Below are 16,421 nucleotides of genomic sequence, written 5' to 3'. Positions count from 1 at the left end.
CTCCTTCCAAATAGTTTAAGAACACGCCGCAAGGGCGGTTGTGCCGGCAATATGAGGAGTGATTTGATCAGGTGATCCGTCACGTGATGGTAGTAGGCCCCGCCCCCTCCAGGAAGCGGCCAGGTAATATTGTTTTTTAGTTGAAAGTGAAAGACACGTAAGCGATGAACATTATGATTTGCAATAAGCAAGAGAAATGGATTCAATTTACATACTAAATTAATTTGTCAGCGATCGATCGAAGTTACGACAATGTAGGAGAACATCATGAATGTTAGTCATCTCAGTGGTGAAAATGACATCACATCTAGAGTATTCTTACTTGTTATTTGGATTGCGAAGGAGATCTGTTGTGCAAAGTTTGTCCATAGGCATCATCATAATCCTCAACACAGACATTGTGAGGCAGGCTGCCCTGAAATCATGCAGCTCGGTAATGCATAGTGGTGGTGTGTCTTCTTTGGCTATGTAGGCCCAGCATCCAGTGTTTTCTTGGCAGGAGCAGTTATCCACCTTGGCTGGCATGACATTGCATGACGTTGCAGTAATTGGTGTAAATGTCTTCCTTGCGACTATGCTCAGGCTCATGCTCCGGTGATTCATCTTACCAACTATTACCAACTCTTGTCGGATTTCCCCATTGTTTACGCTTCTTTCTCTTTTTCTTTCCATTAGTTCCTCTTCGGCTCATACTGGTAGGGCTGTATTGTTGCCATTATATGACACATATTTAAATAAAACAAAAGTACCTCAGTTATGCTAGTGCAAGTACCTGTACGTGGGGTTTCTTACTTGGAAGATAGCTGTACAGAGCAGAAACGAGTCACAGGCGATCAAAATGAAATACAGTGAAATGATTGAAAAAGCAATGTTATCTGCTCAGAAAAGGTCTGTTTATACTTGTTGAGGAAAGAAGTGCCCTGGCATTTCCATGGAGGCACATCAATAACTTGCGCACAGAGAACATTGACACGAGAAGTGCATTGCTATTGTGAAAAGGGGCATACGCATCTAGTGTTGTCACTTTGAGGAGCGGTCAATCTGTATTCTTGCCGCGTGGGCACTTGAACATAGGGCGATGCATCAACAGATAAGATTAGCACAAGATGGGCGCTCCCAACCCAATGTTTTTGCATGTAAAATGAGGAAAACTAAGGTAAGACGCATAGGAAAATTACATGCCCAAACAATCAGGACAGTAACATTTTTGAGCGAACTATTACTTTCATGTACACTCAATTTCTTGCAGCAGTGTAAAGATGGTGAGCAGGTCCAGGAGGTAGATGGAGAGGACCCACTTGTGTGTGAGGTCTTCGTGGGACATCTTGAGCCTGTACAACCTTGGTGTATAAGGACTTTGATCTCTACCACACCTCCTCCTGCCCTGGCACTGTTGCTCAACATTCTAAGGTACAAGACTAAATATGGTGGCGGCCTGGACTACCTGTGGTGTGGGCCGAGTTGTAGGTGGATGGGCTGCCTGGTGTCAAGGCTGGGACACACACTAATGGACTGTTTTGGGTGGGGCCTGCTGGACAGGCTGATGGGCTGGCTGGGGTGTAGGCTGCAGGGCGACGAGCTGGGTCCCCGGCGGGAGACAATAGAAGCATCCAGCCGTGTGGAGGCTCGGAGCGGGGATGGCGGGGACAAGGGATAGAAGGTAAGTGGGGTGAGGAGGGAGGGAGGGGCGGAGGGAGGGAAGGACAGAGGGGGGGGAAAAAAGCCAAAGCCTTACCCGAGTCCCCGGCGGGGGGCAAGGCAGCCTCTCAGCCGCAGGGAGGCTCGGAGCGGGGATGGCCCTGCTTCGAGCATCCTCATTGGCTGAGGGTTTGCCACTCCCGCGCTGGGGACAAAGACCGTGGAATCCCGACAGAGGGATTCCCGACCTGGTAATGACTCAGCGAGGGCCAATCAGAATGGCTCTTTCATTCTGATTGCGCCCTCGCCAGGTACTAATCATACAAATTGCATCTCCTCTGGGCTTCTGCTATTTTTACTTGTAAAATTAGCTGCTAAAAGTGCAAGGTTCTTGTAATATCCCATTAGATCTTGTTAAAAAGTGTATAATTTAGACATACAAATATGGCTTTAAAGTCACATGTTAAACCAATGTGATTCAACGGCTTTGCATAGAAGATCTTTACTCCTTTATTTTTAACGCATAAAGTCAAGGGGAGGGAATATGAGGCGGAGTAGAATAACGTATTCTAAAACACTTAGACCTTGCTTTTGAGCATACTTGTTATGCTCGGTAGATTTAAAACATGAGGCCATACCAGTATCTTTATGGTTGGCAATCTCTCACCTACAGAATAATAGGGTATTTAAGATAAACCTTATAGTACTTAGGTAACTCTTGAATAAGTCTTTAGTTGTATATGAGTTTACATTTTGTATTTGTTACCTCTTAAATTGACTCATAGTTTTAAGCTGTGATGTTTTATTGTATATTATTTGCTTCCAAATTTGTTATGTTTTTCTGCATGATGTGGTTTGCCATTTCAGCATTAATTGTCTAGTGCTCCTCTATCAGTCATTCTTCACAAAGTCCACACGATGTTGATACTGGAAGTAAACTAAATACCACTAATTTAGTTACATTTAACAATCGGTTGTTTTATAATCTGTCCAAAACATCATCAACTTGTGATATGTCCTATTGAAATGCTGGGGGAAAAAGATTTACAGCATCATTATCATTTTTTTCATAGTTTTATTACACATGTTCCCAAGCATAATTTAAGGCATTCATTACATGTTAATTCTCAGTACAATATTATTGGGTAAACATGATCAAATATGCATTTGAGAGTTTGTGGTCATTTATTTATCTATATATGTATTTATTTTATTATTTTTTTGGTTAAATAGGTGCTGAGACGAACGTAATCGTAAAAGTTCGCAGGCTGGAGAAATATCCCGTGGACCTTTATTATTTGGTTGATGTATCAGCCTCCATGCACTCAAATATAGAACAAATAAACTCCACTGGCTTTGAGTTATCACAAAAGATGGCACACTTTTCACATGATTTTCGACTAGGATTCGGCTCATTTGTGGATAAGGCTGTATCGCCATATATCAGTATCCATCCAGACCGAATAGACAATCAGTGCAGGTAAGTCTTGTTTGAAAAGTTTTCTAAAAGAAACATACCGGCTGTATTTAAAAATGATTACTTCAATTAAACGCATTGACAATGCCAATAGTGTTTTGGCGATTACTGCGATTGTTTGCAATTTGCATTTCTGGGCACCAGGGTGCAAGGAGGAGAGTCCAAAGTTTCCAATAGATTACTGTGGGAGGATACATTTCATTAAAAAAAATGCTGCAAGTTGGAGTAGGCTATACATCATGGCAACACTGAAATTGTCAGTGTGGCCTGAGGAAAACACACTAATGGGTGGCCGATTAGGAGGGGCAACGCAAACAGGATCGATGGACCACTGAGGCTCATGCTAGCAAGGAAAATACAATGACAGTAAAAGCCAATTCTATCACACTATGGGGGTCATTACGACCCTGGCTGTAGGGGGTTAAAGGGGCCGGTAGAGCTGTCGGCCCCGTTAACCCCCTACCGCTGCATTACGAGGTTTGCTTGCAGGACTCGGTAAGGATGCCTGGTAAAACCAGGCGTCCTTAGCGGGTCCTGCAAGCAGATCAAGATGCAAACAACGGGCCCGTTACTAACGGGCCCGTTGTTTGCATCCTCCCCATTCCCATTGAGCCCCATGGGGGTCAGAATGGCGATGGGGATGTACAGGGTCTGGGTTCCTGGAATATAGAAATACCGGGCCCTCCAAGGTCCGAATGGCCCAGTATTTCCCCATTCCAGGAACCCGGACCCGGTACCCAGAATGGGGGTATCCATGCCGCAAATAGCGGCATAGCTACCTCCAAGGTCGTAATGACCCCTATGTTCTTTTAATCTACGTTTACGCTGTTGCGTATGTTTCTTCCCTTTTGCAACTCAAACTTATCGCTTTGGGCCTTTAATGGGAGTCCACTTATTTTGTAGATGATTTGGGCTTCTTTTACCTTTATACCAGGCAACACTACTGAGGAGGCACTTTAATCACTGCTTAATGCCTCTATGCCTGCAGAGCATCATTCATATTGTCACGGTCACTGGTCAAGTAACAAGGCCTAAAGAACCAATTGAGGGGGTAAGAACATGCCAAGAAGTTTTAGATTCTTCAGTGCGTAGAGCAGAGAGGTCTGCAAGTAAATTAACAGGGCATAGGTTCCTCGGTTTAGTAAAACGTGTTTATCTATGTTACCCGCAGGGCACATTACAAAAGATGCATAAGCTATCTAATAGGGGCCAGATGTTGCTACAAAGTGTTTTGTCACAAGAAATGGACCAAAATACTTGGGCACTTGAAATTTTCCTATAGTTACCGTCCATTTGAGTTCCATTTCTATACATATTACAATAAATGCAGTTAAAATTATTTTCAAGACTAAAGAGGTGTTTTTTATATAGATATACTCAATTGCTTCACCTAAAACACCATTTCACACGATTCAAGGGTACACATATTGCAATATAAAAGTATTTCAGTTACACTCTTGGAGGAAGCGTTAATTTTCAAAGTGAAAATAGGGCACTGAAACTGCATTTAGTCTGAATTGGAGACTTGAAACAGTGGAAGTAATTAGAACATTTGATATTGCATTTCATATTGTAATATGCAATATTTCATACTGCAAACTTGCATGATTCAACTGCTTGAAACGTGCACGTTTAGAACTAATATCACAAATAATGCACCGTGACTTTCACATGAAATAGTAAAGAACAGTACAGTGACAAGTAGTACTCCCATTGGTCAGAACTCTATCTGAGTGACCGCCTTCGGCAAGGCCGTTTTCCCATTCGACAGTGCCTGGGATCACATGGACATCAGTCTGCCGGGAAGCAGAAGCAATATTCATCCCCTTACCTGCCTATTCCATGCAGCTAGTCCATGGGTAAGTTAGCCATTGGGGACAACACAGATGGAACAGCCTTATAGTTGAAGAGGGTCTTTGCCACTGGCATAGACAGGCCCAGGAACCATGAGGCGGGCAGCGAGAGGCGGTGGGGTGCCCAAACCAGGCAGTCCGATGGGAGTTCATGATGTTACGAGAGCTGTGTGGTCGGGCCCGGTGTCCCTGAAACAAAGTAATTAAACATTAAGTGAATTCCCTGGTTCAGGGTTGCACAGGACAGTGGCCGTAAAAGATTACGGTGAAGAGAAGCAATAAACAGACAATACTGCAGTTCACACGGAAATAGGTTACATGCGTACACCAGCAACACGGCAGTGTGGTTGCAAGTACATGACAGCTCCCGTCTCAGACCCACTCCAGCACAGGGGAGCCTGGGGATGTCAGGAGTCCCCGAGGTGTGGGGGCGATGATGTGGTCACCCCACTTCTGACCACGGCTCTCAAGGCGTCTGCGCTCACCAAGCATGCAGCTTGTTGTGAGTAACTGATGGGTCTCTCCCAGGAGAAAACTCCTCCGACTCAGTGGTAACTTGTCTCTCTCAGGGTGTGGCAAATCTCTCCTCCAGCAAGGAATGTTGCTGGGGTGTAGGAGTCCCGGTGGAGGGTGGGCTTTTCTTGAAGAAGTTTTTTGTATGTCCTCTCTGTCCACCTCAGCCCTCTGAGCCACCTAGCTACGCCAGACAGGGACTTCTCATTATCGTCCATGAATGTCAGGATCTGAATTTTCATGTTTGTTCAAGATACAAGATGACTGCTCTCACCCAGTCGTGAGAAGTGAGGCCGGCCTCAGTCTCTATATCGAAAAGAGATCACTCTGTGGCTCCAGCGTTGAAAGTCACACAGGCACGTGACATGTGACAGTACTCCTGATTGGGCGAAAATATGTTAAACAAGCCACTACTGAATTGGTTCCACTTAGTGGAACAGGAATTGACACTTATTGCATTGGCAATTGTATGCGACAGCATTTCCAGTTGTCATGCCAACCACAAAGACTGCTTCTTGGCACCCCTTTCTTATCTGTAGCAATGGTGTTTGCGATATTTTGGTGGCTTATGCCATCAAAATGCACCAACACTAAAAAGAAAAGGGCAGGCTTTCTGCACTCCACTGAAACCTTTGAAGTAGGCATTTCGTTTTACCTTTGTATGAGGACCACACAGCCTTATTTGGCACGGTTATGAGTCGATGGGTTTTAAATACACACTTTACAGGTGGAGCCACATAGAGCATTAATGTATCACACATGCCTTATGAGTTATGGAAAACTCGAGAAATGCTACTGTTCCACTGCATACAGACCTTAATGTGGATACAATGATGTTGTGACAGGTTCCTCCTCCGGAACATTTACATTGCATTTAATCTTGGGTAAGTAATTCTGGGAGAAGTGACCTAGCCCAATACATTTTTAGTGCAACAGTCAATTCCGTTAATTTGCTTCTCTTCTACGCAACCCGGCCATTAGCTTGAAATATGCAGTTCAAAATGCAGCACTAAAAGCAACTCCAGGTTTAAACAACTGTTTCCACACTTGATTGATTATTATTAAAAGGTTAGCTAACTACTAGAAGGGACCAGGTCCATGTTCAAAACTGTAACCTTGATTTAAACAAAAAAAAAATACTACTTATGTCTCTGTGACTCAAGCTCTGCCTTCCGAACACCTTTAAGATGTTCCAACATTTTTAAAAAAGATAGATCTGCATGGAATATGTTTGTAAAGATTGGATAACCTGAAACTGATATATTTTTAAGTGAAAAATTGGGGACTAATTGAAAAATGATCTAACCTTGCAGAAACTGCACGGTGGGGACGTGGGTCTTTCAAGGAGGGGGAGGGGTCATTTTACAAACAAAGCATGCACAGGGGCAATCAGATCCTCTGTATCTGTGCCACATAGTAGGGGAGAGACATGCACATCCATGCAACCTGGGGGTACACTTTAGAAAGGGGCCAGGCGGATTGCATGGATCGTCTGCATCGTCATACACAATGGTGGTGGTTCCAGTTCATTACTAATTAATGATTGTGCATCCATTCTGCAACTAACAGTGCTGCTGAAGTTGTGATTTCAGTGATAGCAAGGAGTAGTGATTGTAGGGCATTTTCTAGTGTGATGGCTGGACACGCCATGCTGCCAAACTGAAAAATATGCAGTCCCTTCCCTAGTGCCAACTTGACACTTAAGAATGGCATCTTATTTTGTTAAGTAATGGTTTATTGTATGTAATTTAGTCTTTGGTTCTGATGTGTTCTCTGCTCCACAAGCCTGAGTATTATTAGCTTAATATACAATACAAAGTTAGTGCACATAAGGCTTTTAAAAAGGTTCAATGTGTTTTATCAATGTGGTTGTGTAGATGACATACCTTTGTTGACGGTAATGACATTTTGGAGTTACTGGCTCTGATGTGTCTTTGTATTAATTTGAAGTACAAGGATATCAATTTCGATCAGACTTAAATGAACACATTTATAGGTGGCAGAGCATTTAAATGAAGGGTTCCAGTACAATAGTACAATAGTACAAAAATGAGAACAAGTGGTGAGTCTGTTTATTTGGGTGTACAAAAGTTGTGACATTTACCAGGGACAAAACAAAATAAACAGAAACATATATATACAAATACAAGTGAATCACAAAGGTAACATTAACCTATGTGGGCAAGTGCTTCAAACCAAAAAAACGAGTAGTATTAAAATATACACAATTACATGAGTAAGCATCACTGAAGACAGTGGTGGGGTCAGGAAAGGAGGATTGGGGAGAGGGCAAGGGGATCTCTCTCTTTAGGAAGTAGGTGAAGTTTAAGCCAAGCTTTAAAGAGATACACTACTGGGCTGCCTTTGATTGTATGTGCATTGGGTTCCAGCGGTCATGTACAAGGATGCAGAAAGCGTGGAAGTGAGATGAGGCAAAGCGAGCAGATGGTAAGATTGAGTGAAGTGGAGGAGTAGAGGGAACAGAGTAAACTGACATGTTCTGAGGAGCAAGACCACTGATAGCTTTGTAGTCTAAGAGAAGGAATTTGAAAAGAGCGGTTGTGCATGGAGAGCCAACCATCATGTTGCTGGCAGTTAAAAGTGGGGGAAGATCTGGGTTGGTTGTAGGGAGTGTGGGTAGCAAAGTTGAGGACTTTGTCTACAGGGCGGAAGGAGTAGAGAGAAAGGTCAAGGAGTAGACTTGGGCAGTAGTCAAGTGTTCTGAGCATGAGAGTGGTGATTCAATATTTTGTAGATTGGTTAACAAGAAAATGGTGCATTTTCCAAATGTTGGGGAGTTTAATGTGAGCAGTAGAGACAGTGGTAGTGATGAGTTGTTGGAGCCGGAGATCGCTTTCACAGAAGACCTCAAGACTGCGAGCTTTGGGTGAGAAAGCAAGAAGGTCAGGTAGAAAGGAGATCAGAGAGGTGAGGGCAGGAATGACATTGTAAGCCAGGAGAAAGATGACTTCTGTTTTCAGTATGAGGCAGCAGAGAGACATCCAGTGACTAATTGCAGAGATACAGTTTGTGATACATTTTGAGATGGCTGGGGTGAAGGAGGGAATGGAGAAACACATTTGAGTGTCATCAGCAAAAAGGTGATAGTGAAAGCCAAAGGATATGAAAAGTCTTCTAAGGGCAGCGATATAGCGGGTGAAGAGCAGAGGTCAAAGGACTGATCCTTGGGTAGCATTGACAGGGAGAGGTGTGGGATCAGAGGTTTGTGAGTTCCGAGTGGTTAGTGATCCTGGCAAGAATAGACTTTTGAAACCCAAAGTCCTGGAGAGTGAGGAGGAGAGTGGAGTGGTTGACAATGTTGAAAGTGGCCTAAAGGTCTAAAAAGATGAGTATAGAGAAGGTTGGAGACATTCATGAGTGCAGTCTTGGTGGATAGTTTACTTCAGAAGTCAGATTTAAGTAGATCCTCAAGGTCATAATCCTCCAGGTGCTTAGTTACCAGGTCAGATATCTGACTTCAATGACGTTTGAATTATGGGGAAGGAGAGAAACTGGGTGATAGTTTGCTTGGATGTTTGGGCCAGCAGAGGTTAACTTCAATAGGAGTAATTGCAGATTTGAAGGAGGCAGGGAAGATTCCAGCAGAGAGAGAGAAAGGTTAAAGAGCTCAGTGAGAAAGGGCAAGTATGGTGGTCTGGAAAAAAGGGTGCAGAGAACAATGTCCCAGCACCCTTTCTGGACCACCAGACTATGAGAGGTCTGACCTGCCGGAAGCAATGGCCCCTACAGGCATGGCTTTCACAGAAGCACGAGCACTGTTAGCTTCTGTGTCCCTATTCCGTGGAGTCCTATTTGAGTCCACGAGAATGGGGTATTTCAGTTCCCACTGCCTGACATCCCCGGCCGCCGGGACTTGTAATATTCCAGTGGCAGCGGGATATCAGGCACCAGTAATGGTGTTATGCGGTCAGCGGCAACCCCACGGTAGTGCGGGTGGGTTACAGCTGACCTCGTAATGATGCCCTAAGTCTTTGACCATTTGGAGAGCAAAAGGGCTGATAAGAGCGCAAGATGGTTTGCCACTGCAAAGGATGGGTGCTAATTCAATAGCAGAGGTAGGGGAAAAGTATTAAAGAGTAAAAGATGTGGGAAATGTACAGGAGAGTAGCAGTGTTGGGGATGGAGAGAGAGGAGAGCTGTGAGATTGTCATTACATTTAGTAATGTTAGAGGAAAAATAGTGAGCAACGTCATTAACAGAAAGGGAAGTTGCAATGAATATTTGTTATATAAAAGGACATTATATTCAGTTATAATCTTTTTCTCATGCAGTGATTTTCGGCGTGATTGTATGCGACCACATGGATTCATTCATGTTCTTCCTTTGACCGACAATGTTGCAGAATTCAAAAAAGCAGTGGGCAAACAAAAGGTTTCTGGAAATATTGATGCTCCTGAAGGTGTATTTGATGCCATGCTTCAGGCAACAGTTTGCCAGGTAAGGAGGTTAAATTAGATTTGATGTTATAAGAATGAAACTGTAAGGGGTCTGTGGGACATGCATGAATGATCACCAATGCTCTTGCATTTTGTGTTGCTGGTTTCCTTAACTATGTCACTATTGTCTCCTCCCCTTCCTTTTCCTCTTTTGGTGGCTGCTGTAATAGCCTTGCTCGGTCTCCCATTCCTGGAACCTCAAGGTAGCTATCAACAAGGTTTGGTGGCCTCTCCTGTTCATTGGGTGGCCTGGGTTCCCGCTACCTGCAAGTGGTGTGAAACACCATCTGCTGTATAGGAGAATTAAAAATACCCAATAAATAAAATAAATAAATGGATGGATACACCTTCTGGTTCATAGTGATTTAATCATTAGGAACCATAGTCTAATTGATAAATTCTTTGGGGGATACAATTCATTAAATGTGTGGAATCTACTTGACTAGTTGGGATGCTTGCATTTAAGGGTTGGGGGTATTTGACAAAAGGTCTGATTCAACTAAGTGGCTGTCTTATCCTTAATCAATGGCAATCTGTGTGCCAGAGTTTGCAACCAACAAAAAGGTAGCATTTGTAATACGAATAAAGAAAAGCAAATTCAAATTACGCACACCTCAATCGCACATCCGTCAATAGTTGACCTAATATGGCCTCAGCCTTCAAGAGCACTGTCCTTCTTACAAATGGTTATAATGTATATGGTATGGCATTTTACTGTTGAGTCATTGCCACTTACGGTATAATGTATAACGGAAATGACTGTAAATTACGTACTGCCATTCTATTACTATAGAGTCATGAAAGGTACCCGTCTTTCTTTCTTTCCCATCACCCCGTTGCATTCCCCCTTACCTGGCTGACCTGGGACACAAAAATGTGCCGGATAAGCCATTAAATAGTAAGGAGCTTGCCAACACCACAAACATGGACTAACCCAAATAGAAACTTGAATTTGGGTACACATAGACTTGAACAAATTATAAATCATTGTCTACAAAGAGAACACATTTTCCAGAAATTAAAGTAATTCTCTATCACACACAGTTCAATGTATTTCAAGTAGGAAAAGCGCGACTTAGGACTACACAAATATTCAACACCACAAACATGCAAATGGCTAATAATAGAGTTAGGCGTGAGTCGATTTGTAAATTCACATAATAATCAGGAACTATAGGGCAAGGTGCAAATGCCCCCATCAATGCACTGTTAGAACACCCTTGAATTTCCAATCCTCTGCAACCTTGCACATTAAACATAGTGCCACAACATTCACTTCCTGTTAAGTTATGTTGTAAGGATTTATTAAGCACTGCGTTTCCCCACAAGTTGCATCGATGTGTTGAAGCTACCACAACTCAAATTACAGTTCCCTCGATGAACATGCTTGATTATAGATGCATCCAACCATCATCAATAGCCACTGAATTGTCTGATACCCCTTTCCACTATGCACCTGGCACGGGCAGACAGGCTTGAGGTAAATTTACATACAAGAACAGTCACATCTGCAAACTTTGGTTGATCATCACTCATGTAATTTGAATATGTCTGATTGTGCCGATTTTGAATAGAATAGGTGTCCACTACACAGATTACCCAAGGATGATCATCACTGTTGTAGAGGTGGAGCCAAGTACCCCCACTCAAAGCTCCGCCCCCATGATGCTTATATGTTGGGAGCCATAGTGTGAGACACGTGCAGTGCCAGTGAAAATACCTATACGGAAAAGAATCCTGGAAGTGAGGTTCCCATTAAGGAAACGATATATGCACTCATGACAATATGATGGTCATTTGAATGAAATCCAGGAGAAAGTATGAAAAACGAGCAAGAAAGAAGATTGGCGACGTAATGCGAAGCAGAGCTGACGCATCCAAAAAAGAGTATGGAGACCATAAATACTCTATTAGATCGAAGGAGGAGGTGTTAAAGATGAGCAACATTTCGGGCTCGAGATGAAGATGCTCATGCTACAGAAACGATGAAGAAAATGTCAAGCCCTTTTACAATTGTACAGACGCAGTAACACAAGTAGACAAAGTACTCTTAAAGGCTGACTACATAGTGGATAGATTAATAGATTGTGGCGATGCATCAACATATATGCATATGAATGTACAGACTATGGATGTTCCGCAACACACTTTAACAGAGCTTGACACCAGTAAATAGAAAGGCTTTTTCAGTGAGGCGCAGTTGGATAATGACTTAATGACAGTGATACATTCTAGCGGCCCAGTTGCATGAAAATTCAGGAACTGAAAAAGTGTTTAATCGAAATTTAGTGTATTATACTATATCATGGAAAGAATACATCTTATTTAATTATTTCTCTGGGGCAAAGTCTATTTTCTGGATGATATAATCAGATAATCTTGTAAGGGAAAAAGAAATCCCCATTTCTTTCTCGATGTATATTAAATCTCATTTCTATTTGATGTTGATTTCCTCGGTTTTATGGACATCTCTGTCCAAAAGATGTGCTAAATTGAACACAGACAGCAATGAAGAGACATTATGGTGCCAGTTCCAGGATTTCTCCCGTTGTGTGTTTAAAGCATGCCAGAACATTTCTTTATGATATGGAAGTTTTTCAACCTTATGTAGGTGTAACCAGTGCAATGGGAGTTTACTTAGAGTGGTAAATTGTATGGGTTGCAGACCAGTCTCTAGTCATAATAGAACCAAATGGAGAGCTCTGGGGGAAAGGCCAGGACACACCCAACAAATTTGTTTTCTGCTTTAGTTAGGTGGTCTAAGTCCCCTGTATCCCAAATCTCACACCCATGAAGTGCAGCGGTATTGCCTGTGTCTTGTGCACTGTAATATTTGTAAGCAGTGAACGATTCCACAACCAGGAGTTTAAAATGCAAAGTGAATTTGCGTAGCAGATTAATGTAAGTTCACTTTTAGCTTTCTAGCTGGACCATTTTAGGCAATTTTGGAACCCAATAGCCAAATAATCATAAGAGCTTCTCGGTTGGAGGGTGGCACCATCCAGAGTGATAGACACCTTATATTTGCACTTAGGATGGCATACCATCACCATCCTGGAAAATATTATTGCCCAAGTTAAGTTGTTGTTGCAATCCCACTCTGGCCTGCGATATAAGAAAGGCACCATTGGCATGCAGAAGGATTATGATCTTTGTATTGCCTAGTAAGGGTGCATCAGCACATAACTCAGAGTTTGGCGTTGGACAGTAATGTACCACCTAGACAGAACTAAAGAGCTTAGAAAAACAGATTACTTTTTCGAATCAAAGGCAACAGGAAAAAAAGGAGATGCAATAACTAAAGCAACCATTGCTAGAGGGAGTGTTAGATGTATACAAATGTGCTGTTCACTAGCAAACAACACACTCCTGTTTACCCCTAAGGCACATTCAAACCAGAGTTATGGTGCTATCTTAGCTTTTGAAGCCATATTTAAGGCAGCAAAATGGAATTATGTGCACACTTCCACATACCACTATTTTGTTGACACACAAACACAGATTCTCAGGTGGGTCAAGCAATTTTAAGACATGTATTTGCATGTGCTCCTTCCACTCACCCTCCACCATCAGGGAATACTGCTTGCTCATCTATGCAAAGCATGAGAAACTAATCAGAGTCACACGCCCCAGTAAGTAATCATGTTTCTGTGGCTTGTATCTGCTGAGAATCGTGTGCAACCCCCCATCACACCCTCAAGGGAGCAAAAGAAGCACATTCAACATCACTTTCAATGATTGTCTCACCTTTCATGTCAGAAAGCAAACAATCTAAGGATGTTGACGCTTGAAGGATCATGGGTACCCGCACATGTAGTGTAGGGATAGTGTTGCTGGAACACCCCTGACGATGCCAATTTCCGAATTTGAATAAACAACAAAAGGTCTCAGCAAGAACCACTGGATACTGACCTAAACAAAGCATGTGATTCCAAGCCACAGAATGATTACTGGTAATGTTTGCATGAACACACGTTACAAAAGTTTTAATGAACTTTGTAGTTTCAAAATAATAAATGAACATTATTGTACAAGTATAGCTGAACATAAAGAACAGCACACTAGTGCAGAGAACCTAAGCTTCATATTGTTGCCATTGAATGTTTTCATTAAAATGTATTAATTTCTTGAATCAAACCTCAAGCTGCTACTTCTTAGGCAGACAGCTAGTAAGCACTGGGTGGATGTACAACATGACATATTTAAAGAGGTGATCATATATGTTCTAGCTAACATCACAGAGAACCTTCTGTTTTTGTAAACCTTTCTCCGGTGTTGTGGTAGGGCCTATCAGGACAATACTACAAGTACAAAGTCTTCTAAGCAGATTACTTTAGCTAGAAAAACAAAAAGGATAGGTATGTGTGCACCTCAATTTGTATTACTATACTGTTTTAACAATGAATAGACAATTCTTCAAATAGGAAAAGGATGAAAGAAGAAAGTGAACGTTGCTAACTGAATGCTGCTTATCCAGGTGAATGCAAATCTTACATTCTACCTATTTTTGCTTTAGAGAGAAATTGGCTGGCGTAAAGAGGCTAAACGCGTCCTTCTCTTAATGACTGATCAAACATCGCATCTCGCCCTGGATAGCAAATTGGCTGGAATAGTAGTTCCTAATGATGGAGAGTGTCATTTGAAAGACAACGAGTACTCACGATCAAGCAATATGGTAAAATGCTGCCAATAATCCTTCATTTGCATCAACACATGAGTTGGACATTAAACATGATAGCAGCAAATGACAAAACAATTTTTAAACTGTGCTACCTAAAATAGATTTTGAAATATTATTTAGGTAAAACAATGACTATAGGTAATATGAATTTAAAGTTGCCTTATTTTATCAGTTTATGAAGCGCTGTGCAAGTTCATAGGATGCTGTGATTACAAGAAAATCAATGATTCTGTGAAATGTCAGCGTCAAATGATTGATTACAATATGTTTGTAATTCAAGATTAATGTGGGACTATTGCATGAGAGCCTTGACCCAGTACTTGGTACTTATACATAGATGAAAAAGCCCCCTGCAAATGGATTTATAGTGATTATTACCCTGACTAATGTCTCATTATAGACTGGGGTACTAATGGCTGATTAGCATTGAGCTAATTGGCAACATTATATTTTTGTTTGTTTATTTGAATGGATCCCTGTGAATTCATTTAGGGTCTGAGCAGAGAGTGGGTTTATGAGGATATTTTTCAGGTGTGCTCATGAAGAAAACATTGGTCTATGTATTATTTTACATTAGTACCCGGCGCGGCGAATCCACAGGATACACTGCAAGGGGATAGGCTAGTTTCCGAGCCATACCACAGTGAAATCCTGTGGCCAGATACAATGTTTTTTTTTTCAGGAGACCGTGGAAAGGGAAAAGGGACCACACGTAGTCCCTTCTCCCTTATCCAAGGTGGCCATTTTGTTATGTTTTTTTTTCTTCAATGTAATTGAATGGCCGCCATGAAAAGGGAGACGGGCCTACGCGTACTCTCTTCTTCCCTTCCATGGCAGCTATTTTCTTTGTTTACTATGGCTGCCACGGAAACAGAAAACGAACTGCGATTTCTGTCCGCGACGGTTATTTTTTTGTAACTTATTTAAAACTTTTTGTTTTTGGTTGCAGCCAGGAAAAAAAAACATAAGCACCCCGGTCTAATGGGCTGGGGTACTAATGGTAATAAGCCCCTCGACGGCGGGCCATTACCGCCCACGGTAATGTCCCCAGGGCCTTCGTTAAGGCCCTCACTATGCTCGAACCTGTAACTATGGGTCTTAGAGGCATTACCTTGGGCTGTAATGGCCCGCTGTCGCAGGGCTTATTGCCTCATTAGTGTTTTTTGTGCAAAATAAATCTGATGTTTGATAGCGTTAAGAGCCATAAGTGTTAAGCTGAGCATATGGACTTGAGTCTATCTTGTTATCTGTTTTTGTTACCTCCACAATGGAATTCAGAAGTATTTTGTATTTGTATTTTATTTGACTTATAGAGCACTGTATGCCAAAGAGCTTTACAGAAGGTGTAAAACAAGGGCACAAATCAAATGAAAATCAATAAAATTAGCAGATCAGTGGAACAACAGGTGGTCCTTAAGAAGAAAGTGAAAATTAGAATAGAAAGAGAGAGCGAAGAGAAATGGAAAGTGTGTACCCTTAAATTGCTTATGGGCAAAAAGAGAGAAAGAACAAAAACGAGATTGAGCACAGGGGTGACGAGGGTAGAGATAGAGGAAAAAGAGACTGACAAGAGAGACAGCATGGCAGAGAATAGAAGGAGATCAGAGCAGAAAGGTACGGCAGTCATACCATAAAGGCATTTCAATACAAGACAGAGAACATTAAAGAGTAAACGTGATTTGAAATACAAACATTAGGTTCTTACACTTAATCACTGCGGTATGCTTTTTTCCATTGTACGAACGCTGAGCAATAACACATCGGCATTTGTGCAAGTCATTCTATTGAGTAATTTTGTTCAC

General features: G+C 42.1%; 1 protein-coding gene across 1 annotated transcript in view; it reads left to right on the top strand.

The window, feature by feature from the left end:
- ITGB8 (integrin subunit beta 8) overlaps window positions 1-16,421 on the top strand; it is a 461,694-nt gene that overhangs the window by 254,042 nt on the left and 191,231 nt on the right. Inside the window, exons 4-6 of the mRNA XM_069648474.1 lie at window positions 2,872-3,118; window positions 9,774-9,939; window positions 14,455-14,613. Coding sequence (XP_069504575.1) covers window positions 2,872-3,118; window positions 9,774-9,939; window positions 14,455-14,613 — 572 coding nt within the window. The remainder of the gene's footprint in view (window positions 1-2,871; window positions 3,119-9,773; window positions 9,940-14,454; window positions 14,614-16,421) is intronic.

This window comes from Ambystoma mexicanum, chromosome 2q (assembly GCF_040938575.1).
Source record: "Ambystoma mexicanum isolate Mex_15411 chromosome 2q, UKY_AmexF1_1, whole genome shotgun sequence".
In the NCBI taxonomy this organism is placed as follows: Eukaryota; Metazoa; Chordata; class Amphibia; order Caudata; family Ambystomatidae; genus Ambystoma; species Ambystoma mexicanum.
Note: the sequence above shows the minus strand (reverse complement) of the source record. Positions and strands in the feature narration are given on the sequence as shown.